Below are 25,007 nucleotides of genomic sequence, written 5' to 3'. Positions count from 1 at the left end.
GTCACTTCTCTAATCTCTACTTAAATTGGAGCAGTGGTTCTCTGAATTTAATTCCACTCCCCTGAGGCATTGTAACTCTCCAATAAGTGTTAATGCTAATATGAATATATAACTAAGGCACTATTTTCCCTCCCCTCCCCTACCCCCTATCATGTGGAGTTGGTAAAGATGACTGGAAGGAAGTCTTAAAGTGTGACATATTGTATATGCCTGAGGTAGTGGCAGAAAGCATCTTATGTTTCATGATGGAAATCATTGAAAACAATGGCAGCTAATTAAAAGAAACAACGATCTGGGATTTCTTTTGTTCCTAAACTATTTATGATGTAGTGATAGAATTTACTTTATGTTGACAGTTGCTAGACAGAAAAGTTATTATTTGTATTTGTTTTTCTATTGATCTAGATATTAAAACCTTTTTTTTTTTCCTTTGTATTGTAGTCTTGGCCCTTTAGTGAGTAAAGTTAAAGAATACCAAGTAGAGACAATTGTAGATACCCTGTGCACTAACATGCTTTCTGATAAAGAACAACTTCGAGATATTTCAAGTATTGGCCTTAAAACAGTAATTGGAGAGCTCCCTCCAGCTTCCAGTGGTAAGCAAGAAAACGGTATCCTTTCTGTTCCCTTTTTACTTGTAGTTTTATCATTGCTTTGTTTCCTCCTAGCCAGGCATGAAGAGGAGAACCGTTAGGGTAAAAAAAAAAAAAAAAAAAAAGTCCAAATCTTAGATGGGCTCAAACACAAATTCAGGTATTACTTTAAGTGGTTATAATTTTAATTGAACTTATATCCCATGAGTACTAGTTCTGAAGAATTTTTATGTTGGAGCAAGATTTTATATCATTTATTATGGCTGCTGAATAGTTAGGCCAACTTCAGCAGTGAAAGAAAAGAAAATCAAAGTGATCGTTTCCTATTATTTTCGGTATTTGATTTGCATCAGAATTTGTGTTGTAAAATATATGGTAAAGACAGCTATGAAGTTGTTCAAATTTCTAGTGTCTTTAAGGCTGAGCAATTTATTACTACTTGGTATTTAAAACTGCAGTTAATGAATTTGACATCCGACAGAAATGTTCAGGCAGTGTTTTAGATTTGGTCTGACTGTACTCAACAGTCTTAAGTTACTGTGTCATCTACATTTGATAAGTGAAATTAGCTCAGTACATGGAAAGCTATGTAGATGGATAGTTTGGGTGTGTGATTTTCACTTACTTACTTAAATGTTTATTAACCATTCACTAAGCCAGTTAGGCTAAGTGACTCATGTATATTATGTCAAGTAGTCTAAACATCACCCACATGGACTGTCGTTGATGAAGGAACTGATTTAGATAGAGAGATTAGGTTAATTCGATTGAAGTTTTGATTATCTGGCTAGGTGATGATTCAGATCATCTTTTAATCCAAAGCTTACTTTTTCTACTGTGTCATAACTGTTACTGTACTCATTAGTTATTTCAGTAAACTGTTTCATCAAATCTGAGGTATATTCTTGATAATTATTAGTATTAATTATACCGTATAGTATTTATTGATAATTTCTCATTGACTTCCAGTTCTGATAATAATTTTTAAATGATTCAGATTCTTTGACGTCTTCTTAGTCCTTTACTGCCCAGTAACAATTAAAATATAACAAATTAAAAAAATGTTATGACTTCATTTATGAATCTTCTGGAGCAACATTTGTAACTTACAAGTTATAGGATCTTTGAACTGGAAAGGGTGTGTCTGTTTTAACTAGAGCACTGCTTAGTTTTGGCTTAAGGTGGTGGCAGGTATTGAACTGGAAACCTTAAAGCTTCAGGCAGGAAAGTCTTTTGCATAACCATTATGCTGAGATCTCCCCTGTCCCTGTAAAAGATCTTATTAGAGAGTTCAGTTTTTTTTTTTTTTTTTTTAAAGAAATGATGTTCATTTCTGGAACATAGTTCCACTTTTTTTAATTCACAGAAATCTACGTCTAGTTAGTATAGGGGACTCAAGTAGAGAAAAGAAAATTACACTGTGCTTTCTAATATAGCTAGAGAGGTATAAGTACTACTAATTATTACTGGCTCCCTAGACTATGTTCATGCTAATAGCATAGAAATATTTATCCAAGAGAGCCTACTGGATTATTTTTCCTGTCAGGAACCTTTTCTGCAGTGGTCATCTTTAATTTTTATTAGCTAACAAACTATTTTATTAGAAAAAAGCCTATTTTGAGATAACCCATTTTTTTCTAAAATGAATCTCCTGGTCTACTAATAATAAGGCTTATACTTGTTGATTATTTGGTAGCTACCATGAATATAAGATAAAATTCAGCATACTGGCTTTAAAATTATTACTGGTTTCTTGTTCATGTAGGCTCTGCATTAGCTGCTAATGTATGTAAAAAAATTACTGGACGTCTTACCAGTGCAATAGCAAAGCAGGAAGATGTCTCTGTTCAGCTAGAAGCCTTGGATATCATGGCTGATATGTTGAGTAGGTAAGAATCAAATCTTTTTATTATGTTTAATATACATATGTGTATTTATTTCAGAGGCCTTCAGTTAAATAAGGAAACTTCATCCGAAATTGTTAATGTTTAAATTGTGACTGTCTTATGTATAATTAGGTTGGATGGGAAAATGAGGAAATTATATCTATCGTATATTGTTCATTGCAAGCATGCTCTGTAGTTCTGAAAAACAGTTAATAGCATTTGTGATTTAAGTATGTTAGCATAGTATTTTACTCTCTTTATTCTATTTAGTATGTGCTAACAGGATTGGCAAGTTTTCTAGTTAAAATAATACTGGTAAGCACAAGCCACTATGTTTATATTATTACATTTTGTGGATAAGAAAGCACTTTAAGGGGCCGGATGGTAGCGCAGCTGGCTAAGTGCACATGGCACGAAGCACAAGGACCAGCGTAAGGATCCCGGTTTGAGCCCCCAGCGCAAGCAGTGAAGCAGGTCTGCAGGTGTCTGTCTTTCTCTCTGACTCTCAGTCTTGCCCTCCTCTCTTGATTTCTCTCTGTCCTATCCAGCAACAACTACAACAATAACAATAATAACAATAACAAAGATAAACAACAAGGGCAACAAAGGGGGGGGATGGCCTCTAGGAGAAGTGGATTCGTGGTCCCACTGAGCCCCAGCAATAACCCTGAAAGCAACGGAAAAAAAAAAAAAAAACACCTTCAGGGGGCCAGGTGGTGGTGCACCTGATTTAAGTTCTCACATCACAGTGCACAAGGACCCAGGTTCAAGCCCCTGGTCCCCACCTGCAGGGGAAAGTTTCACGAGTGGTGAAACAGGGCTGCAGGTGTCTCTCTGTCTCTCTCCCTGTCTCCCCCTTCCCTCTCAATATCTCTCTGTCTCTATCCAATAACAAATAAATAAATAAAACAAAAAAAACCAAACACCTTTAATTTACACATTTTTTGCTTTTCTGTTTTGTTCTGAAAATCAGATCTGAGCAATTACTAGGGGAAAATAACTTCAAGAGACATGTCATTCCTACTTGATCAGTAGAGTTGCGTTGTTTGTATGTATTTGTTATTAATTCACTTCAGTTAGAAAATAGCCAAGATAAGGCACAATGGGACTAAACACTAGCTGGGCATATAGTGTATTTTGTGGCTTAAAATGGAAACGTTTGTTAGGAACAAAGTGGTACTTGAATATGGTTTTGAAATTGTGAAACATTTTCAGAATGTAGGATGAATAGAAAAGTAGTAAATCATTTTCAAAAAGTGGGGAACTTAACAGTTAGTTTGATGGGTAGGAAAAATTCGGTTGGACTTTGTTTTATGTGTGATGTAACTATTAGCACTGTGCTGTCACATAGATGTTTGACTGCTTTGACTTAACTAAACTGTACTTAAACTATACTAAACTGTACTTCTGAAATGATTCAGAAGGTAGATTATCCCAATCAATGATTTTTTTTATAGAGACAGAAATTGAAAGGGAAAGTAAAGACACCTGCAGCACTGCTTGACCTCTTGTGGAGCTTCCCCCTGCAGGTGGGGGTTGGGGACTTGAAGCTGTGTCCTTGGGCATAACCTATGCTCATCTGGCTGTGCCACTGCCCAGTTCCCAGACAGTGGATCTTAAAAGATAGAGGACAGTGGGAAGAGTGGAGTCCAAAGATGCTGAAATTTTGAGTGTTGTAAACTCTCCCAAAAAAGCAACATTAGAGGCAAAAGCTGTTAATAGAGAAACCTAGAGATCTAGAATGAGGAAAAGATAGTTTTGTTGTTGTATTTGTTTTTAATATTTTCTCAAGCCTGTTGGGGTATATAGATCTAGATTCCAGGAGATAATTTAGTGATACAAAATTTAGTACTATGTTTACCTATTGGCTAAGGTTTTATTTGTATTGATAGATAGTAAGAATTAAGTTTTTCATTCAGAATATGGGTTAGTAATAACTAATTCTTTGCTCTTTGGATGTATACATTGAAATACGAGACCAAGTATTTCAGTAGGTTTCAAGCATTCTTAATTTGTTTGTTTTCTTTTCTATATTTCATTTTAAGGCAAGGAGGACTTCTTGTTAATTTCCATCCTTCAATTCTGACCTGCCTTCTCCCCCAGCTGACCAGCCCTAGACTTGCAGTAAGGAAAAGAACCATTATTGCTCTTGGCCATCTGGTTATGAGCTGTGGAAATATAGTTTTTGTAGATCTTATTGAACATCTGTTGTTAGAGTTGTCCAAAAATGATTCCATGTCAACAACAAGAACCTACATACAGTGTATTGCTGCTATCAGTAGACAAGCTGGTCATAGAATAGGTAAGAAATACTTAAATGTTTTAAAAATTGTCATTAATTAAAAGTTTTTGTTAATGTAGTTAAGAGCCAGTATGCTTTTCTTAGGTGAATACCTTGAGAAGATAATTCCTTTGGTGGTAAAATTTTGTAATGTGGACGATGATGAATTAAGAGAGTACTGCATTCAAGCCTTTGAATCATTTGTGAGAAGGTAAATTTTAAGGCGTTTTACAAGTAATAGTTTCCCTTAGGAATGGAAGAATAATTACAGCTGGAAAGATAATACAACATGTCAGAGCATAAAATTTGTGTGCCTGAGGCTCCAGAAGTTCTCGGTTCCTCCCCAGCGCTACCAGAAACCAGAGTTGAATTGTGCTCTGGTCTCTCATAAGGATACATGCACCTTTAATAAACAAACAGAAGAATAGAATTGAACTGTAGATTAGGTGAATTAGGGAGATGGGTTATTTAACAGCTGGGATTGAATTTTGGATTTCAGGTGTGTTGTAAAATTATTTTTAAATACTAACTGGTAAACAATGTGGTATTTGAAGTTTACTGTTTTTAAATAGCTTTGAAATGTTTTCATTATTGAGACTTCACTTAAAGATCTTTGGAAATATGTTTTGGTTTACCTTTATAATGCAGAATTTTTATGAGAAAGCATGATAATACATTATCTAGTCTGAAAGCTACTGATTTTTATCTTTTCAGTGGTTTTGCTATAACTGAATATAACTGACTAACAGGTGTCAGTTGTAACAAAGCATTTTGAGACTTAGACTTATTATCTGCTGTAATTCCTTGGCACTAAACATTTTGAGAAGCAATTTCATTATATCAGAGGGTGTGATACTCATTTTTGTCCTTTTAACTAAGAAATTTGTCATTCCTTTATTGGACATTTAAGCCTTAGATGAATGTGGACTGCTGTTTTCACAGATAATCCTACTTTCTGAAATGGCAAGTTCACCTGAATGTGGTCTGTTAGAACTATATTGTGAAGATAGGGCATGTATAGATTTATGTGTATACCGCCTCCACATTAATCATCACATACCATTACTATTTATTTAGTTTAATACTTTCTGTATTTATATTGATGAGTGATGGAGAAATTGAGAGGGAAGTGGGAAATGGGGAGAAAAACAGAGACCTGCCAGACTGTTTCACTGCTCATCAAGCTTCTCCCTGCAGGTGGGCTTGCACTAACTATGTAAAGTGTATGTTCTGCCAAGGGTGCCACCACCTCACCTCCATACCATTTATTGTAAGAGTTACTCAATTTCCAAAATGTTGAGATGGGGGGGGTGCCTTAAAATTCATTAAATGTGTAATTGAAAAATAGATATTTTGAAATGAAGTTAGTGGGAGAATGATCAGAAGTTGTTGATGCTGGAAAGATGGAGGGAAAGGACATAAGTAGCATAAGAAGGAAAATTTGGTAATAAAGTAGAATACGATTGCTGCTGAATCAAGGAAAATGGTATGGGTTGTAACAGTTCTTGTTATTTTCTTCAGATGTCCTAAGGAAGTATATCCTCATGTTTCTACAATTATAAATATATGTCTTAAATATCTTACATATGATCCAAATTATAATTATGATGATGAAGATGAAGATGAAAATGCAATGGATGCAGATGGTGGTGATGATGATGACCAAGGTATTTAATTTAAAGTTAAATAGGAGTTTGTTCAGTGTTCATGTACTAATCATTTTTACAGTTGGAGATGATTCTCATCCCAAATTGTACCATTTGTTTATGATATGGAAAATGACTTCAATATTCATCGATCGCAGATTGGTTTAATTACAAGGCATTTACTTATTGGAGTATGATGCAGAAATTTCATAATCTTATTCTAGGAAAAATGTTTAAAGCATTTAAATGAAAAATTACTGTGTCCTGTTTTATACAGAAAATGCTTATTAGTATTTTTCTATTAACTAGAAGTTACAAATGGTTTTTATTCCTTAAGCAAGTTTTGTACAAAGCATTCTTATAAATTGGGGAAATGCCATGTGCAATGGAGAAGCAATTACAGAAGCCAGAATTCTCTCCTACCTTCTCCACCCCATAAAGAATTTTGGTCCATATTTCCAGAGGGCGAGAAATGTTAGGGGAAGATGAGTAGAGGGATCTGAACTTGAATTCCATGAGGAATTCAAGAGAGAAGAAGAGAAAAAGCAAAGACAGTTGGAAGGTAGTAATGGGTGTAGGTGTGACAGGAAAATGGGGGGGGGGGCAGAGGGAGTCGGATGGTAGCACAGCAGGTTAAGCGCATATGGCGTGAAGCACAAGGACCAGTCTAAGGATCCCGGTTCGAGCTGCCAGCTCCCCCACCTGCAGGGGAGTCGCTTCACAGGCAGTGAAGCAGATCTGCAGGTGTCTTATCTTTCTCTCCCCGTCTTCCCTTCCTCTCTCCATTTCTCTGTGTCCTGTCCAACAATGACATCAATAGCAACAACAATAATAACTACAACAACAATAAAAAAAAAAACAAGGGCAACAAAAGGAAAAATAAATAAATATAAAAAATTTTTTTCAAAGGGGGCAGATAGATGCAGAAGTAATAGCCCATGGGGCCAAGCAGTGGCATACCCAGTTAAGCACACATAGTACCATGCACAAGGTACCCCCCTGTAGGGGGGAGACTTTACAGGTGGTGAAGCAAGTCTTCAGGTGTCTCTGGCTCCCCCTCTCCCTCTCAGTTTATCTCTGTCCTATAAAATAAATTAGAAAAAGAGAGGAGGAAAGCCTGTATCTGTGACATGGGGACGACCGCTGCAGTTTCCAATGGAGGGAATGGGGACGCAGAACTCTGGTGCTGGGAATGGTGTGAAATTGTTCCCGTGTTATCTCACAATTTTATAGACCAATATTAAATCCTAAAAAATTCAGAGCTGTTATACCTTTTTAGTGTGAAAAATATATTTCTTCTTTAGTGTTAAAATATATTTCTTCATTTCATTTTTGTCATCACCATGGCATCATGGCTTACAGAGTGACTTTTTGAAATGGGAAGATACAGAGACAAAGAGGAAGGGAATGAAAGAAATCTAGTATTGATACTTCCTCCATTGTGGTGGGGACTGGACTTGGAGCTGGGTTGTGACATGGCAAAGCAGTACACTTGGATTTTGCCAATCCACTCCATTTTAACTTTCAAGAATAACCTAAACATTTTGGGCTATTTGAGTTTGATATCAGCGTAATTTTTAGTATTATTTTGGAAAGGGAATAGCATATCAAAAGCATAGGAGTTGCTTGGATTTTGTTTCTTGTAGTATCAAAAGAATCACAAGAGATTTTTAAATAGATAAATAACTTCTTTGCTCTGTAGGTGGTGACTGTAGTCAAAACACCAAATTTTGTACATGGTAGGTAATTGTGTACTCGCCTGGTGTGTCACTGCTTAGCTGAGGAATTTTAAAGCTACTTTTTAAAAAAATATTTTTTGTACAATACCATTTTTCTTTAAATTATGCTTGTTTGATAGAGACAGCCAGAAATTGTGAAGGAAGGGGGATGATAGAGACGGAGGGAGGGAGGGAGAGAGAGACCGAGAGACCTGCAGCTCAGGGACTTGAACCTAGGTCCGTGTGCTCAACCAGGTGTGCTACAACCTTGCCCCAAGCTACATTCTTTTTTTAATTTTTTTTTTTTTGCCTCCAGGGTTACTGAATCCAGTGTTCCTGGAGGCTTTTTTTCCATTTTGTTGCCCTTGTTTTTTCATTGTTGTGGTTATTATTGTTGTTATTGATGTTGTTGTTGGATAGGACAGAGAGAAATGGAGAGAAGTGGGGAAGAAAAAGATAGACACCTGCAGACCTTCTTCACTGCTTGTGAAGCGACCCCCATGCAGGTGGGGAGCCAAGGGCTCAAACCAGGATCCTTATACCAGTCCTTGCGCTTCGCACCATGTGCACTTAACCCGCTGCACCTGACCCCCCCCCCCCCAATATTTAATAAATATCAACAAGACCATAGGATAAGAGGAGTACAGTTCCTACCACCAGAGTTCTGTATCCTATCGCCTCCATTGGAAATTTTCCTATTCTTTATCCTTCTGGGAGCAGGGATGCAGGATCATGGCGTGCAGAAAGTGGAAGGTCTGGCTTCTGTAATTGCCTGTCCCCTAAAGGAGCACTGGCAGGTCGATCCATACTCCCAGCCTGTTTCTATCTTTCCCTAGTCAGGCAGGGCTCTGGAGAGGTGGGGTTCCAGGGTATATTGGTGGGATCATTTGTGCAGGGATGTCAGGTTGGCGTCATGGTAGCATCTGCAACTTGGTGGCTGAAAAGGCATTAAGACATAAAGCAGAACAAATTGTTAAACAATCAGGAACCTAGTGAGTCGGGTGGTAGCGCAGTGGATTAAGTACACGGTGGTGCAAAGCGCAAGGACTGGCGTAAGGATCCCGGTTCGAGCCCCCAGCTCCCCACCTGCAGGAGAGTTGCTTCACAAGCGGTGAAGCAGATCTGCAGGTGTCTATCTTTCTCTCCTCCTCTCTGTCTTCCCCTCTTCTCTCCATTTCTCTCTCCTATCTAACAACGATGACATCAACAACAATGATAACTACAACAGTGAAAAACAACATGGGCAACAAAAGGGAAAATAAGTATATATAAAAAAATCAGGAACCTAAAGGTAAAAATAGAGCAGATGAGATTTTGGGTCTCCATTTTGGAAAAAGTTAGTAGGTCTATTTTAGTAAGTGGCCCATTACTAATTTTTTCCTGACCCTATCAATTTGATCTGGGGCCCATATTCAGCGCAGGATCCTGTGTAGCCTCTGCATCCTTGTCAGTCTGAGCTCACATCTCTGGGAACATTGTAGGCTGCTCTCATTGTAAGACCAGTCTTCCTCAGGTGGCAGAATATGTTGACCCAAACTCCCTTCAGAGAATGGGGCAGTCCCTATCAGTGTTGACCTACATTGAGGGCAAGGTCCTGTAGAGTCCAATGAGAGGGTCCACTATGTTTTTCCTCATGGATATGACCAGGGATCTGTTAGAGGTCTAGGCTCATGTCTGTGTAAGAATCCCAGGATTCCCTGACTAGGGCCCTGGATTAAAGCTACATTCTTATTTTGAAAGGTTGAAAATATGCATGTTTCTAATTAATAAGCCAATAAATTTTAAAAATAGCCTAGGATCACTAGAACACTCTCTCTCTCCCTCCTCCCCCTCTTTCCCTCTCTCCCTTCCCTCCCTCCCTCTCCCTCCCTCTTCTTTTTTAACCAGAACACTGCTCAGCTCTGGCTTATGGTGGTATGGGGGATTAAACCTAGGACTTTGGCACCTTAGGCATCAGATTCTCTTTGCATAATCATTATGCTATCTATAGCATGTTATCTCCTGGGATAGTAGCCCTTAAAAAAAAATCATGTTATCTATAGCCACTAATTTTATTTCATGGTTTATTTTTTAATTGTTCTGGTTGTTTCTTTGGTTTTCCTGTAATGTAAGATTTATTTTATTTGAACTTTGATTCACATTGTTTCAAAGACTGGAACATTGTGATTTTACAAATACTGAAGTTCTAAAGAAGTATACTATGCTAATTAAATTATTTTTCAGAGTTAAGAACTCATTGAGAAAATGTTTAACAAATTATGAGCACAATCAGTCACCATTTTCCCTTTGAGGTTAATTTACGTATACATTTTTATAAATAAATGCTCTAAGTGCTAGTCCTTAAGCTTATTGATTGCTGTGTATGTTTGTGAAAATTTAGAAAACTGTCTTGGTTATGAATGTCAATAAACTTTTTGTATTAAGGTAATAAACATTTCTTCTGACTAACAGCCTGTTAACATTCAACTCTTCTTTAGGGAGTGATGATGAATACAGTGATGATGATGACATGAGTTGGAAAGTAAGACGTGCAGCAGCTAAATGCTTGGATGCCGTAGTTAGCACAAGGCATGAAATGCTTCCAGAATTCTATAAGACTGTCTCTCCTGCACTAATATCCAGATTTAAAGAGCGTGAAGAAAATGTGAAGGCAGATGTTTTCCATGCATACCTTTCTCTTTTGAAGCAAACTCGTCCTGTGCAAAGTTGGCTCTGTGACCCTGATGCAATGGAACAGGGAGAAACACCTTTAACAATGCTTCAGAGTCAGGTCAGTTTTAAAGTATGGTTTTGAAAGTCATGATAGTAAATGTGATGTCTTTAAAATTGGTTTTGTATAGAAATGTGAACTATTGAACACATTTAGTAAAGGACTGTTTTAGGATATACTTGTATACTGTTAATTTGGATTTAAACTCTCCCTCCCCTCTCCCCCCCACCCCCCACCCCCCTCAGGACCAGAGGGGAAGAGAGAACCAGAGCATCAGTCTAGCATATGAGATGCCAGGGATCAAACCTGGGACCTCATACTTGAGAATCTTAACATGTTATTAACTATACCACTCTGGAACCCCCATTCTATCTTACTTGTAGAATATTTTGTTTGAATTATCCTTGGTTTACTTGAATAAACAACATTAGAATAATTTTGAGATTCAGAGTGATGCTAATGGAAGTATTTTGAATTGGAATCAGACTGTGTGTTTGTATCTGTCTTCACTCATAATTTAGCTTATTTAAATAGAGCACTGCTCAGTTCTGGTTGATGGTGGTGCTGGGACTTGCATCTGGGCCCCTTGGTATCTCCAACCTGATCTTCTTTCTGCATAGCCATTATACTATCTCCTCAGTCCTAATTGTTTGATCTTGAACACATTATTTATTTTATTAAAGTTCACTTACTTGTAATAAAAGTTGACTTAGAGCTGTCTCCTCAGGGTAGTAAGAGATAAAATGATTTATGTACTTAAAGTAGTAACTTACTACATAGTAAATAATTGAATGCCATCTCTTACTATTAGTAAAATATATATTTGTTATTTTAGGACGTCTAAGATCCTAGACATGGGAGCCTACTTATTAAATGTCTAGTACCTTGGGTATTTTCCTGTGTTCTATTTAATCCCAAAGGCAGCCTTATGAAGTACTTATTGCCCAGTTTTTATAGATTACAAAACTGGTTGAGGAACTAAACCAAGGGAGGAGCTGTGCATAGGTACGAACTAAGCATATCTTGATTTTCAAGTAGTACAAGTATAGAAACTTCATGGTGAACTATTTTTTGAAAATATTCCCTTTTGTTGCCCTTGTTTCATTGTTGTAGTTATTGTTGTTATTGATGTCGTTGTTAGATAGGACAGAGAAATCGAGAGAGGAGGGGGAAACGGGGAGAGAAAGATAGACACCTGCAGACCTGCTTCACTGCCTGTGAAGCAACTCCCCTGCAGGTGGGGAGCCGGGGGCTCGAACCAGGATCCTTATGCCGGTCCTTATGCTTTGCGCCACGTGCCCTTAACCCAGTAACTAATTTATAGTGATCGTTGAAATTTTAATTGAATATGGAAGTGAACATGGAACATGTTAATTGAACATGGAAGACATAAGCAATTGAATAAGTATATAGAGATCAGAGTAGATCAGAGGGACTTCTGGAAATGCTAGGGATACTATATAGGGGCTTTCTTTTGTCTTTAGATCATTGTTAAGTGACATATTATCTGTATTCTGGCATCCATTAAGATATATTAGAAGACCAGCAGGTAGCAAGCCCCGTTGTGCAAGGACTCAGGTTCAAGCCCTGGACCACCTTGTAGGAGCACCTGTGGGGAGAAGCTTCATGAGTGTGGCATGGTGCTGTAGTGTCTTTCCCTGTCAGTTTCTCCCTTTTTATCTCTCACCCTCCATCTAGAGAAAAGGGGGAAAAGGCTGCCAGGGGCAGTGGACTCCTGCAGATATTATAAAGCCCAAATGATAACCGTAGTTGGAAAAAAAGATTAGTATTTATTCTAGGTTTTAGAAAGTAGCACCACTGGAAAGATTAGAGTAGTTGTTTGAATCATATCTCTACTAGTTCTGGGGCTGATTTCATTGTAACAGCAAACTGAAAACCAATTCTATTCAGTGGTCACATTTCCATAGTCTGTCTTTTCCCTTTTTATGGCTAGATTTCTGTTCAGTTTTGTGCATTACACAGTTAAAAGTTACTCAGAGAATATTGTTTTGTGCTCTGGAGAAAATGAATGCTACTTTTCTATTTAATTATCAGCATCAAGAAAATAGAAGAGAACATACAACAAAGTTTGTATCTAACAGTCTTGTTAGCTATTACTGAGATATCAGATTAGTAATTTGAGAATATTTCTCCACATCCCTTATAAACTGTACTGAAGAAAATAACCAATAGTTGAACCAACTAATGAGTGTGTGGTGATTACAGGTTCCCAACATTGTAAAAGCTCTACACAAACAGATGAAAGAAAAAAGTGTGAAGACCCGACAGTGTTGTTTTAACATGCTAACTGAACTGGTAAATGTATTACCTGGGGCCCTGACACAACACATTCCTGTACTTGTACCAGGTATGAAAAAAAAAACCCAGTAAATTGCCTTTGGCATGTATTACAGACTTTGAGACTTGGATAGCTTAAGTGTTTCCTACAAAAAGAAAATTTGTGACCACTTAATTTGCAGACTAAACTAGTAAAAACTAAAATCATGTTGAATACCTGAAATTAGAGATAGACAAATAAAGTTATAAGTTTTTTGCCTAAATTTTTTTTACTCTAATATTTATTATGGCCTGTGGAATTTCCACTCATGTAGAGATCATATGATTAAAGTAATCACTTTGGGGGTATTTTAGGGATTGTTTTGTTTTGTTTTCTTTCATAAAATTATGCATAGGAGACTGGACAGCAATGCAATTGATTGAATGCATGTTACCATGCACAAGCCCCTGGTTCCCACCTGCACAAGCAATGAATGCTTCAGGTGTCTCAACCCTCTCTGTCTAATAACATGTAAAAAAAATGTATGCATAAAAATTACTGTTTTTTTGTGTTTTTTTTTTTTTGTGGCCTTTTAGGAATCATTTTCTCACTGAATGATAAGTCAAGCTCATCAAACTTGAAGATTGATGCTTTGTCCTGTCTGTATGTAATCCTGTGTAACCACTCTCCTCAAGTCTTCCACCCTCATGTTCAGGCTTTGGTCCCTCCAGTGGTGGCTTGTGTTGGAGACCCATTTTACAAGATTACATCTGAAGCACTTCTTGTTACTCAACAGCTTGTAAAAGTAATTCGTCCTTTAGATCAGCCTTCATCATTTGATGCAACTCCTTACATCAAAGATCTATTTACCTGTACAATTAAGAGGTTAAAAGCTGCTGATATTGATCAGGAAGTCAAGGAAAGGGCTATTTCCTGTATGGGACAAATTATTTGCAATCTTGGAGACAATTTGGGTTCCGACTTGCCTAATACACTTCAGATTTTCCTGGAAAGACTAAAGAATGAAATTACAAGGTTAACTACAGTGAAGGCACTGACACTGATTGCTGGGTCACCTTTGAAGATCGATCTGAGGCCTGTCCTGGGAGAAGGGGTTCCTATTCTTGCTTCATTTCTCAGGAAAAACCAGAGAGCATTGAAACTGGGTACACTTTCTGCCCTAGATATTCTAATTAAAAATTATAGTGACAGCTTGACAGCTGCCATGATTGATGCAGTTCTAGATGAGCTCCCACCCCTTATCAGTGAAAGTGATATGCATGTTTCACAGATGGCTATCAGTTTTCTTACTACACTGGCAAAAGTTTATCCTTCTTCCCTTTCAAAGATAAGTGGATCCATTCTTAATGAACTTATTGGACTTGTGAGGTCACCTTTGTTGCAGGGAGGTGCTCTTAGTGCCATGCTAGACTTTTTCCAAGCTCTGGTTGTCACTGGAACAAATAATCTAGGATACATGGATTTGTTGCGCATGTTGACAGGTCCAGTTTATTCTCAGAGCACAGCTCTTACTCACAAGCAGTCTTACTATTCCATTGCCAAATGTGTAGCTGCCCTTACTCGAGCATGTCCTAAAGAAGGGCCTGCAGTAGTAGGTCAGTTTATTCAAGATGTCAAGAACTCAAGATCTACAGATTCCATTCGACTCTTAGCTCTACTTTCTCTTGGAGAAGTTGGTCATCATATTGACTTAAGTGGGCAGCTGGAACTAAAGTCTGTAATACTAGAAGCCTTCTCATCTCCTAGTGAAGAAGTCAAATCAGCTGCATCTTATGCATTAGGCAGCATTAGTGTGGGCAACCTTCCTGAATATCTGCCATTTGTCTTACAAGAAATAACCAGTCAACCCAAAAGGCAGTATCTTCTGCTTCATTCCTTGAAGGAAATTATTAGCTCTGCATCTGTTGTGGGCCTTAAACCTTACGTTGAAAACATCTGGGCTTTGTTGCTAAAGCACTGCGAATGTGCAGAAGAAGGAACCAGAAATGTTGTTGCTGAATGTCTAGGCAAACTCACTTTGATTGATCCTGAAACTCTCCTTCCACGGCTTAAGGGGTACTTGATATCAGGTGGGTATCTAGATTTTTTATTTGAAGTTTTGTTTTGTTTAATTAATAGTTGGTTCCTAGAAAAGTACCTAATATTTCTGTGCCTTGTTACTTGTAGAAGTGACAACCTGAAGCTGTAAATGAGATTGTATTGTTTAAACTTACGGAGTGTAATTACCTAATGGTTAGGTATATCTCTAGTTCTTAGTGTTTATTATAGTTTAATGACTTTTTTCATCTTTAAATGTGGGAAATGCACTTGAATTAATTGAAATAACCAGTCAACCCAAAAGGCAGTATCTTCTGCTTCATTCCTTAAAGGAAATTATTAGCTCTGCATCTGTTGTGGGCCTTAAACTTTTAACTTATTAATACTTGAATTAATTGAATTAACAGTTCCTGAGTTGCCAGTTAGTACGACTTAAAATACTAAGATTAGTGGACTTGGATTAAATGGAAGGTCACAGAAGTGTTCTTAAATTTACTAGTGTCAATCCCTGTAAACCAAATAAAAAAGTAATAATATCCGCTAATTTTTATCCGCTTTTTTTTTTTAATAATAATAATGAGAATCTTAGAAGCGGTTTGTAAATTTAACCAGTCCCCATTTGTAAGGGCTGTATCCACCATTGTTACTCTCTCAGGCCTCTCCCTCCACAACAGAAACTGTTTCTTTTGAAATCTAATAGTAGTATATCTTCATGAGATGGATAAACTTTGCTTCATGAATACAAGTAAACACTATCTCTTTCTGATCACAATAAGAAATACCGCTCTTGACCAAAGGGAATTGTTGACATTTGTATTTGAACTGGTTTGAAAATGATAAAAGATTCTTGTGTTAGTGGACTTAGATATCAATAGGTATATATTCTTTTTTTTTTAATTAGGCTCATCATATGCCCGAAGCTCAGTTGTTACAGCTGTGAAGTTTACTATTTCTGATCATCCACAACCCATTGATCCACTATTAAAGAACTGCATAGGTAAGTGAGATTTAAAAAAAAAAAAAGTTTGCTATTATAATAGTTAATTGTTAAAAAATAATTTCAGTGATTTGAAAATATTACCAAGGGACAGAAGTGGTTTTTAAGGGATAGTTCTGCTCATTAAAATGATAATTGAGCACCCCATGGGCTGCTAAGTGGATAAGGTATTAGATTCTCAAATAGGATGTCATGAATTTGATTCCTGGCATTGCATGCTGGTCTGGTTTGCTCTCTTTCCTCTTCTTCCTTTCACATTAATAAGCGAGTAAATCTTTAACAAATATATAATATAATCTTGTTAATAGATAATTTTGCACATAGCTAAAATTAGTAAATATACTAGTGTCTTTGATTAGGAGTCACCTACTGTGATTAATAATCATTTTGGAGGTGACCTGAAATACTTAATAGATAAAACGGAGATATATTTTCTCTCTCTGACAAATTTGAAACTCCCACCCCTACTCCCAGATAGAAATGATTATCACTTGATTAGTTAGGCTCCCTAGTTTTTTGTCATTACTAGTACTACTTCAAGGAGATTTTGTGAAAATTTCCATGTTGAAGTTAGAAAGATCTTAAGAACATGAAAAAGATAATACTTGAGAGAATCAGTTCTGTTGTTACTTTAAGAAGAGATACCCAAGAAAGACTGGGTAACTCTATTCTGTAAAGGCAAGAATTTGCTTTCAGAATAATTTTTATGATTATGTTACTTCTCATTGCTGTTTTCTTAAGAGTTGGTAGTAATTAACAGCCTGTAGAACGTTTGTGCTTTTTTGGAAGATAGAAGAATTGACTTGCCAGCAGAAAAGTTAAAGGGATATAGCAAAGGCTTTTTTTTTTTTTTTTGCTTCTTAAAGTTTCATTCTATTCTGTAGAGGGTCGAAAGCATGCATTTGTGTGTGTGTGTGTTTGTGTGTGTGTGTGTGTGTGAGAGAGAGAGAGATGGAAATTAAAAAATATATATACAAAAAAAGTATTAACAATACAGAGTAATGGAGACATAGGCATACATAAAAGCTCTTGATCTGATCTAAAAATAATTAAAGTATCAAAAGAGCCTTGTTCTCAACCTGTTTTTGGCTTTGATAGATTTATTCACATTTTTATTTTAATTAATTTTATTTATTTTGCCACCTGGGTTATGTCTAGGGCTCAGTGCCTGCTTGATTCCACCATTCTTTGTGGCTCCCCCCCCCTTTTTCATAGAGACAGAGGAGAGATAACTTCCACACCTGCTCCACTGCACATGAAACTTCCCCCTTGCAGGTGGGAACTGGGACTAGAACCTGGGGCCTTGTATATGGTAGTATATGTGCTCTACTGGTTGAGCTACGACCTGTCTCCATGGTACACAATGAAATTAAGCAATGAAATTCACACTGGTGAGGGAAATCAGCAAGACTTAGATGTGCAAGGGTCTGGGTTTGACCTCTAGCATCACATATGACAGAGCGATATTCTAGTCTCTCCAACTCTCTTAAATATTTTAATGTCACCATTTTTTTTACTGTACATATACACATATGTAGTAGCAAATATTCACAGATACTTGCTCTAAAAACATGCATGCTTTATTCTAATTGTCCTGTTTTACTAATTCTAAACACAGTGAGATGAAATTTAATTTCTTTTTTAAGCTAACTCCTAAACTTTTAAATTACTTTATTAGGGTAGTCGGCTTTGAGATTATCAATTTGCTTTCTGAAGTTTTTTTTCTTCCATATTTTTAAATTACTGTTGTAGTATCTGGTACTTTTCCTCTGTATACTATGAAAGGGTGCTGAAGGAAGGTAAATTTGAGATAAAGTGTGTTTACTTAGTGTATACCAGGCACTGTTCAGTAATTTTGTTATTTTGCTCAGTAACTTTAACCTCTAAGAAGTCCTTCAGTTGACTAGTGCAGTGATTTCAATTACCACATAGATTTTGACTACCACAAAGATCTCTGTGGTATTATTTCTCCCACACTTTTACAAGAATATCCAGGCTAATATTTTCAAATTGACTAGATATGTCTCTACCTATTTGTCTAAAGATGGGTTTCAGTTTGTTTTTTTTTCTTCCTTTTGTAAATGATTTTGTACCTACTGGTATATTTCTTATTAATTGGGAACTTAAAATAGAACTTTTAGGGGTATAGTATTCTATCTTTATGTAGTATTATCTCTGTTTTAAGTTTGTTTATTTTGTATTGAGAGATCCAAGGACTACCATGCAAGGTAATTAGTATATGTGGCTGCTGGCCTCATTCACAATAAAAGTAATTGGGAAAGGTTAGACTCTGGACCCCCCCTCCCCCCCCCCCCGCCTTTTTGTTACACGTAGTGAATGTCAGTTGTTAAGCCCACTCATAGTTAGACACAACAGTTTATCTACTTCCAAAGATACTATATTTCACTTAGTGTCTCCTCACATTCTTCTTAAACTATCTGAATTAGAAAAAATAACATTTTAATCTTACTACAACTGTATGTATGTTGTGTCTCTTAAAATTTTTTAGGTGATTTCCTAAAAACGTTGGAAGACCCAGATTTGAATGTAAGAAGAGTAGCCTTGGTCACATTCAACTCAGCAGCACATAATAAACCATCGTTAATAAGGGATCTCTTAGATACTGTTCTTCCACATCTTTACAATGAAACAAAAGTTAGAAAGGAGCTTATAAGAGAGGTAAGCTAGATTATATTTTTATCAGAGTTTGGCTTTTACTTCTGTTTGTTTTTTTGGCTTTTACTTTTTAAGTATATCCACATATATCCTCTTTTGTTTGTTTCCACAGGTAGAAATGGGTCCATTTAAGCATACAGTTGATGATGGCCTGGATATTAGAAAAGCAGCATTTGAGTGTATGTACACACTTCTAGACAGTTGTCTAGATAGACTAGATATCTTTGAATTTCTAAATCATGTTGAAGATGGTTTAAAGGATCATTATGATATTAAGGTAAGGATTGCGCTGTTTATAGAGTGTTTTAGACGAAAAATGCTATAATGACATTTGCTTTTGTAATTTATTTTGGTGTACTATGTGAGAAAATATTAGTTAACATAAAATAAAAGAGAGTTGTAGGCCTTTTCATTGAGGAGGAAATCAAACTGAAGTGAATGAAAAATTCTAAAAAAAAATCTGTGTTATTTCCTAACCGTTCTCTTTGCTAGGATTGTAACTCAGCAGTAAGTATAGTGCATGCTTTATAAGAATAAAATACTGAGGGAGTTGGGCGGTAGCACAGTGGTTTAAATGCACATGGTACAAAGTGCAAGGACCGGCACAAAGACCATTGTAAGGATCCTGGTTCATGCCCCCACCCCCCACCTGCAGGGGAGTCACTTCACAGGCGGTGAAGCAGGTCTGCAGGTGTCTTTCTTTCCCCCTCTCTGTCTTCCCCTCCTCTCTCCATTTCTTTCTGTCCTATCCAACAACAGCAACATCAGTAACAACAACTACAAGAACAATTATAAAACAAGGGCAACAAAAGGGAATAAGTAAACAAAAAAAATAAAATACTGGATCTGATCTTAGACAGGCACGTATGAGTGTACATGTTTTTGTGTGTGCACATACCAAAAAAGCAAGCCAAAAATTGAAAGATCTAGATATTTTTTCTAAAGATAGAGTCCAGGCAGATTTTACTGCTCAAAGTATAATCTGTGACCTAATTACCTATTTGTCTTTTTTTTTTTATTCTTAAGAGTTCTGTTAAATTACATGAGAGAACTATTTCAAACACAAAGCAATATGTACAAAAGGAATTAGAAGTAAATCATGGTACTTCTTAGGTTTAGAATATGAACTTTAGGGAGGCTGGTTAGTGGCACACCAATTAAGTGCACGGGGTGTTATATACAAGGACTCAGATTCAAGTCCCCACTCCCTTCTTGCAGGGAGAAGTCTCACAAGTAATGAAGCAGTGCTGAAGGTGTCTCTCTTTCTAAGACCCCTCTCTTAATTCTCTTCTATCAAAGAAAAAAATTCCTGCCTGTATTAATTGTAAACTATAAAAGGGTCCTTCTGTCTTCTATTCAGAAGCAAGGTAGAAGTGGTTGTATTATCAGAACTTCAAATTTTATGCCTCCTGGTCTTGGAACTCAATGAAAAGAACCCCAAAGAAATAACAGGATACTCCTGTTGATTCTCCATAGTTTATAGTCTAAAAGAAAAAAGAATGGGTTCCTAATCTGTAAGAATTAATAACCAAGTTTTTTTTTTTTTTAAGGAAAAGCTTAAAAAGACTTTCTTGAGATGATGAAATAACTCACTTACTTTGCCATGTGTGTGAACCAGGTTTGAGCCCAGATTTTACCGCATTGAAGGAAACTCGAGTGTAGTGATCTTATACTCTATTCCCTGACTTTCTATCTTAAATCTTAAATGAAAAAAACAAAGCAGTTTATTTCTGTGTTTATGGTTCCATCCTGATAAAAGGCCACTGATATAAAATTTCTCAGAGGAACTTTCGAGGTAAATCTATGTAATTCCAAATGGTAAATGACATTAAAATACAATTATGTGTGTTTGTTGCCTTCCTTATAAGGTTACTGGAAATTAGTATTTGGAAAATAATGCAAAGTCTATGTGTTGTCTTATTTTCATTCTGAATAGATGCTAACATTTTTAATGTTGGTGAGACTTTCCACCCTTTGTCCAAGTGCAGTACTGCAGAGGTTGGACAGGCTGGTTGAACCATTGCGTGCCACGTGTACAACTAAGGTAATGATTGATACACATCAAATTAGTCCAGATTCAGTGCTTTCAGGATTCTTAGCCACTTACGTATTTAGACTCCCAAATTTAAGCATATTAGTACCATACTTAGAAGTTGGGTTTAAAAGTTAGCCATTTGAATATGGATATTTAGAAAATCTAGCATTGTTAACTGTTATTACAATACTATTTTGAGGTACTTTTATGTGATAAAGTGTGAAATGGGTCCTGAAGATGGAGTTGTTTGATTCAGGTAGAAGTCATATAAGAGTAGTTTTGAGTGTGATGACAATATATACCTTGAAAAATTAGAAAAGTTTTTAGATTCAGGCAGTGGAACAGGATTTTTCATAAAGAGAAGAAGGAACTATGAATAAAGAAACACATGGAGATGTTTACTAATGTTGTGTTTGGCGAATAGTGAAATAACAGATTGGCTAAAGATGTCATTTCTTAGTGGAGACCCACCCAAGTAGAACTTAATAAAAAGATGCAACTCTAGTTTGCGCTCTTTGTTTCAATCCGTGATCGTTCTAAACTTTTCTGTTTATATAATGAGACTTTTTAAAAAATGTTCCCTTGAAAGGAGCCAACTAAAAAAACTCTAGAATAACTATATTTAAGATCTGATGTAACTTTTGGATTTAGAGTACTTTTGTTTTATTTACCTGAAATTTCCACATTGTTTAAATTTTGTTCATATCACAACTGTTTTCTATAGCATATAATGTAAATTTACTCACTGTTACAGGTAAAGGCAAACTCAGTAAAGCAAGAATTTGAAAAGCAAGATGAACTAAAGCGATCAGCCATGAGAGCAGTAGCAGCACTGCTAACCATTCCAGAAGCAGAAAAGAGTCCACTCATGAGTGAATTCCAGTCACAGATCAGTTCTAATCCTGAACTAGCAGCCATCTTTGAAAGTATCCAAAAAGATTCATCATCCACTAACTTGGAATCAATGGACACTAGTTAGATGCTTATTCAATACAAGGACCGTTACATTGACCATATTATGCACTGAATCGACAGGCTAATCATAAGATACGGAAAGAGAAGTGTTTAAAAGCTTCAAAATGTTTCGCTTTTTTTTCCCCTTCATGAAGACGGTTTGGCTTTCTTCCATTGTTGTTTTGTAGCATTTATTTCAGAAATATGTATTTCCATAATCCAGAGGTTGTAAATCCACTAATGTTTTAGTGGTGACAACAACATTTAAAATGGAAACCAAGAGTTTGACTTGGAGTATGGAGATATAGGGTCCAGTATCTATTTGCCCTGTAATGTTTAGGATTAAAATGTTAAAATTTTGTGACCATGAACTTCTTTCTTTTATAAATTCTCTTATTTAAAAATCAAAATTTCTGCAAGATAAAAACCATGTTTCCTGTATAACTTTGTTTCAGCAACATAAATTGATTTTTTAGCTGACAGACAGTGTGTAAGATTTACTACATTTCAGAGGGTTTTGGCAGTTTAAAAGAGATAAGATACCATCATTTTTTTTAAATACGGGGATTAACAATATCCCTCATGTGCACACTAATTTTGCATGAGCAAGTTTACAAATATGTATTGTCTGTAAAGCAGCATGTTCAGATTATTCATAATACAAAAGTTAAAATAAGTATTACTGTATTAGTGCAATGTTCAGATATTTATTTTTGCACAGAAAACATATCTGGAGAGAGAGAGAGGAGTAAATTTTTGAAACTTTGGTTTTCTTAATGCCAGTGTGAATTTGCAAATGTTTTCAGCAAATCAAGTCACAATAACAATTTGCCACTTTTTTCTATTACAAATTTTCTTACACATTTAAAATTTGAATATTTAAGTGCTCAGTTTTTCTCAGTTATCCATTTGTGTGTGTGTGTGTGTGTATGTGTTTTCACCTGGAAGTTCTTAAAATCAGATTTTTCTTTCATACCCTTTGGGTTTTTTACATTCCTTATTGAAGGATACAGATACTATGTATGCCTTTGAACTTTATTTGTACGAAAATTTTGAAGGCTGTTGTTACAGGTTTGTTAGCAAATAATAGTCATTCAGTTGAGTTTGATTACTTTCCCCTCTTGCAGAGCTGATTTACACATTATGTTTGATAAGAGTTGGCTAGTTTTCCCGATTAAGTGGTCTGTGCTGAGGGGAACAGAGCTTTGCAGTACTTTATGCTATGGTTAAAAAAAATTAACATCCTTCAGCAAGCTCATTTCACACTGTAGCCTCTTCCTTCAAATTTGTGGTGCTCCTGTAATAGTAAGAACTAACTTCTGAAATAAAAGACATCTCTTAATGCTGTGCAAACATAGTTTACATGTATTGAAGGAAGCAGCTGTTAAATTGAGTGACCAGTTCTAAGCAATCAGATATTTGAAAACTGCACCCTTTATTTTGGAGACTGTGAATTAGAAATATTTTACCTGCTGTATTACTTAACCTGCTTAAACATCCAAATACATAGTAATTTTAATTGATAACATACTGTGGCTATTAGGTAGACAGCTTGATTTTGGATGTTCCGATGACAAATGGCTTAAGACATCTTTACCCATAAGAATTTTGACTAGTACACTGACATAGAACATTACATGAAGTTGGTGCCATTTCAGAGTGTGACAGGTAATAATGATCTTATACCATAATTTGCATAAAACTGTAATAGAACTTTATTTTGAGATGTTAGTATTTTATGTACTATGCATTACTGTGGTATAGATGTTGTGGATTTATATAAAAGTATATGATTACCTGGCTTCACAATAAATTACAATACTGCAGGCTCTAGGACCAAATAGGAGACTGGCATGCGTGTGTTGTGTGAATGTTTCAGTTAAGTCCAAATATTTTTCATGTATTGGATTTGTTGGTCTTTGGTTTTTTTTTTTTTACCTCCAAGGTGCATTTTTTTTGTCTGTTTTTTTGTTGTGTGTGTGTGTGTGTTTTTTTTTTTTTAGCTTTGCAAGAGAGATTTTTCTAATACAGGTGAAATTTCTTCTTTTAAAGTACTAAAGGAATAGATTTTGTTGATTGTATTTTCTATGTATACAATTAACCCTTGAACAAACCATACAGGCCCACTTATCTGCAGATTTTCAAACTTTAGGTACAGATTTAATAACTTCCACAAAATACTGGTGTATTTTCTCTAGTTTATATTCCTGTGACACCTACAAGATACAGAATATGTTAAGTCAACCCCACTATTCCAGTGTCAGTGTTTATGTGCAAACACATGTATACGAGACATAACAAAATCATAATAGAAAGGAATGTTAAAATCATTAAATGCTGATCCATGTTGATTATACTTTGAGTGGTTGTCCTGATACTAGAATGACAGTGGGAAGGTGTGGAATCAGTCAGTCTCCCACACACACTGTTTATTGTCCCTTTAAGTAGGAGGAGATTCTGCTTAGTAATATGTAGATTCTTCAGGAGATGTAATAAGACATAAGAAAACAACTATTTTCTTGAAAATGTTTAAATTAGATCTACCAGATTAAAAACAAAAACGGGGTTAAGTAATTTTATGAAAGTAAGGTAGAAAGGAAGGTCGGGCCTAACCTAAAAAAGTCACTTATAAAATCTGTATTATCGATGATACTCTAAATCCTGGTTATGTATTCATTAATGATATATAGGACTACGTAACCGATGGGGATTAAAATTCTTTAGTTTTTTTTGGATTATGATAATTTCACTGAGTGAATATTTACATGAATGTTCTGTTAACATAATTAAACAACCAAGTCTTATTTCTCACGTATGTTAGGTAAATGGTAGAGAAAGAACGCAGCATATCGTGCCAGTTCTGAGGTTTTCAGATCATTTTAGCTCACTCTCAGACCTGGTCTGATTATATAGGCATGATTGAGGTTCAAAATAAAGCATAACACTCCTCAGTCATTGAAATATCCGATTAAGTGGCTATTAATAACCATGTACGCTATATTTAATCACACGACATAATCTGTAGTGAATACTACATAGTTCTTTAAGAAGTTGAAATAATGTTTTCTACCCATTATTTTCCCTAAAATTTAAATTGCTAAAATTAGCTGTCTGCCAATCCCTACATTATACCTATTAAGTATTTTAACGTTAGGGAGCTTAAGTTGCAACAAAT

General features: G+C 36.0%; 1 protein-coding gene across 1 annotated transcript in view; it reads left to right on the top strand.

Moving 5' to 3' along the window:
- CAND1 (cullin associated and neddylation dissociated 1) overlaps positions 1-22,203 on the top strand; it is a 33,370-nt gene extending 11,167 nt beyond the window's left edge. The window contains exons 3-15 of the mRNA XM_007516851.3: positions 442-596; positions 2,359-2,482; positions 4,525-4,781; positions 4,866-4,971; positions 6,282-6,427; positions 10,602-10,894; positions 13,061-13,202; positions 13,709-15,202; positions 16,072-16,167; positions 18,677-18,846; positions 18,956-19,120; positions 20,780-20,887; positions 21,633-22,203. Of these exons, the coding sequence (XP_007516913.1) occupies positions 442-596; positions 2,359-2,482; positions 4,525-4,781; positions 4,866-4,971; positions 6,282-6,427; positions 10,602-10,894; positions 13,061-13,202; positions 13,709-15,202; positions 16,072-16,167; positions 18,677-18,846; positions 18,956-19,120; positions 20,780-20,887; positions 21,633-21,857 (3,481 nt within the window). The 3' untranslated portion in view covers positions 21,858-22,203. The remainder of the gene's footprint in view (positions 1-441; positions 597-2,358; positions 2,483-4,524; positions 4,782-4,865; positions 4,972-6,281; positions 6,428-10,601; positions 10,895-13,060; positions 13,203-13,708; positions 15,203-16,071; positions 16,168-18,676; positions 18,847-18,955; positions 19,121-20,779; positions 20,888-21,632) is intronic.
- The last annotated feature ends 2,804 nt before the right edge of the window (positions 22,204-25,007 follow it).

Source organism: Erinaceus europaeus, chromosome 7 (genome assembly GCF_950295315.1).
Source record: "Erinaceus europaeus chromosome 7, mEriEur2.1, whole genome shotgun sequence".
Classification (NCBI taxonomy): domain Eukaryota; kingdom Metazoa; phylum Chordata; class Mammalia; order Eulipotyphla; family Erinaceidae; genus Erinaceus; species Erinaceus europaeus.
Note: the sequence above shows the minus strand (reverse complement) of the source record. Positions and strands in the feature narration are given on the sequence as shown.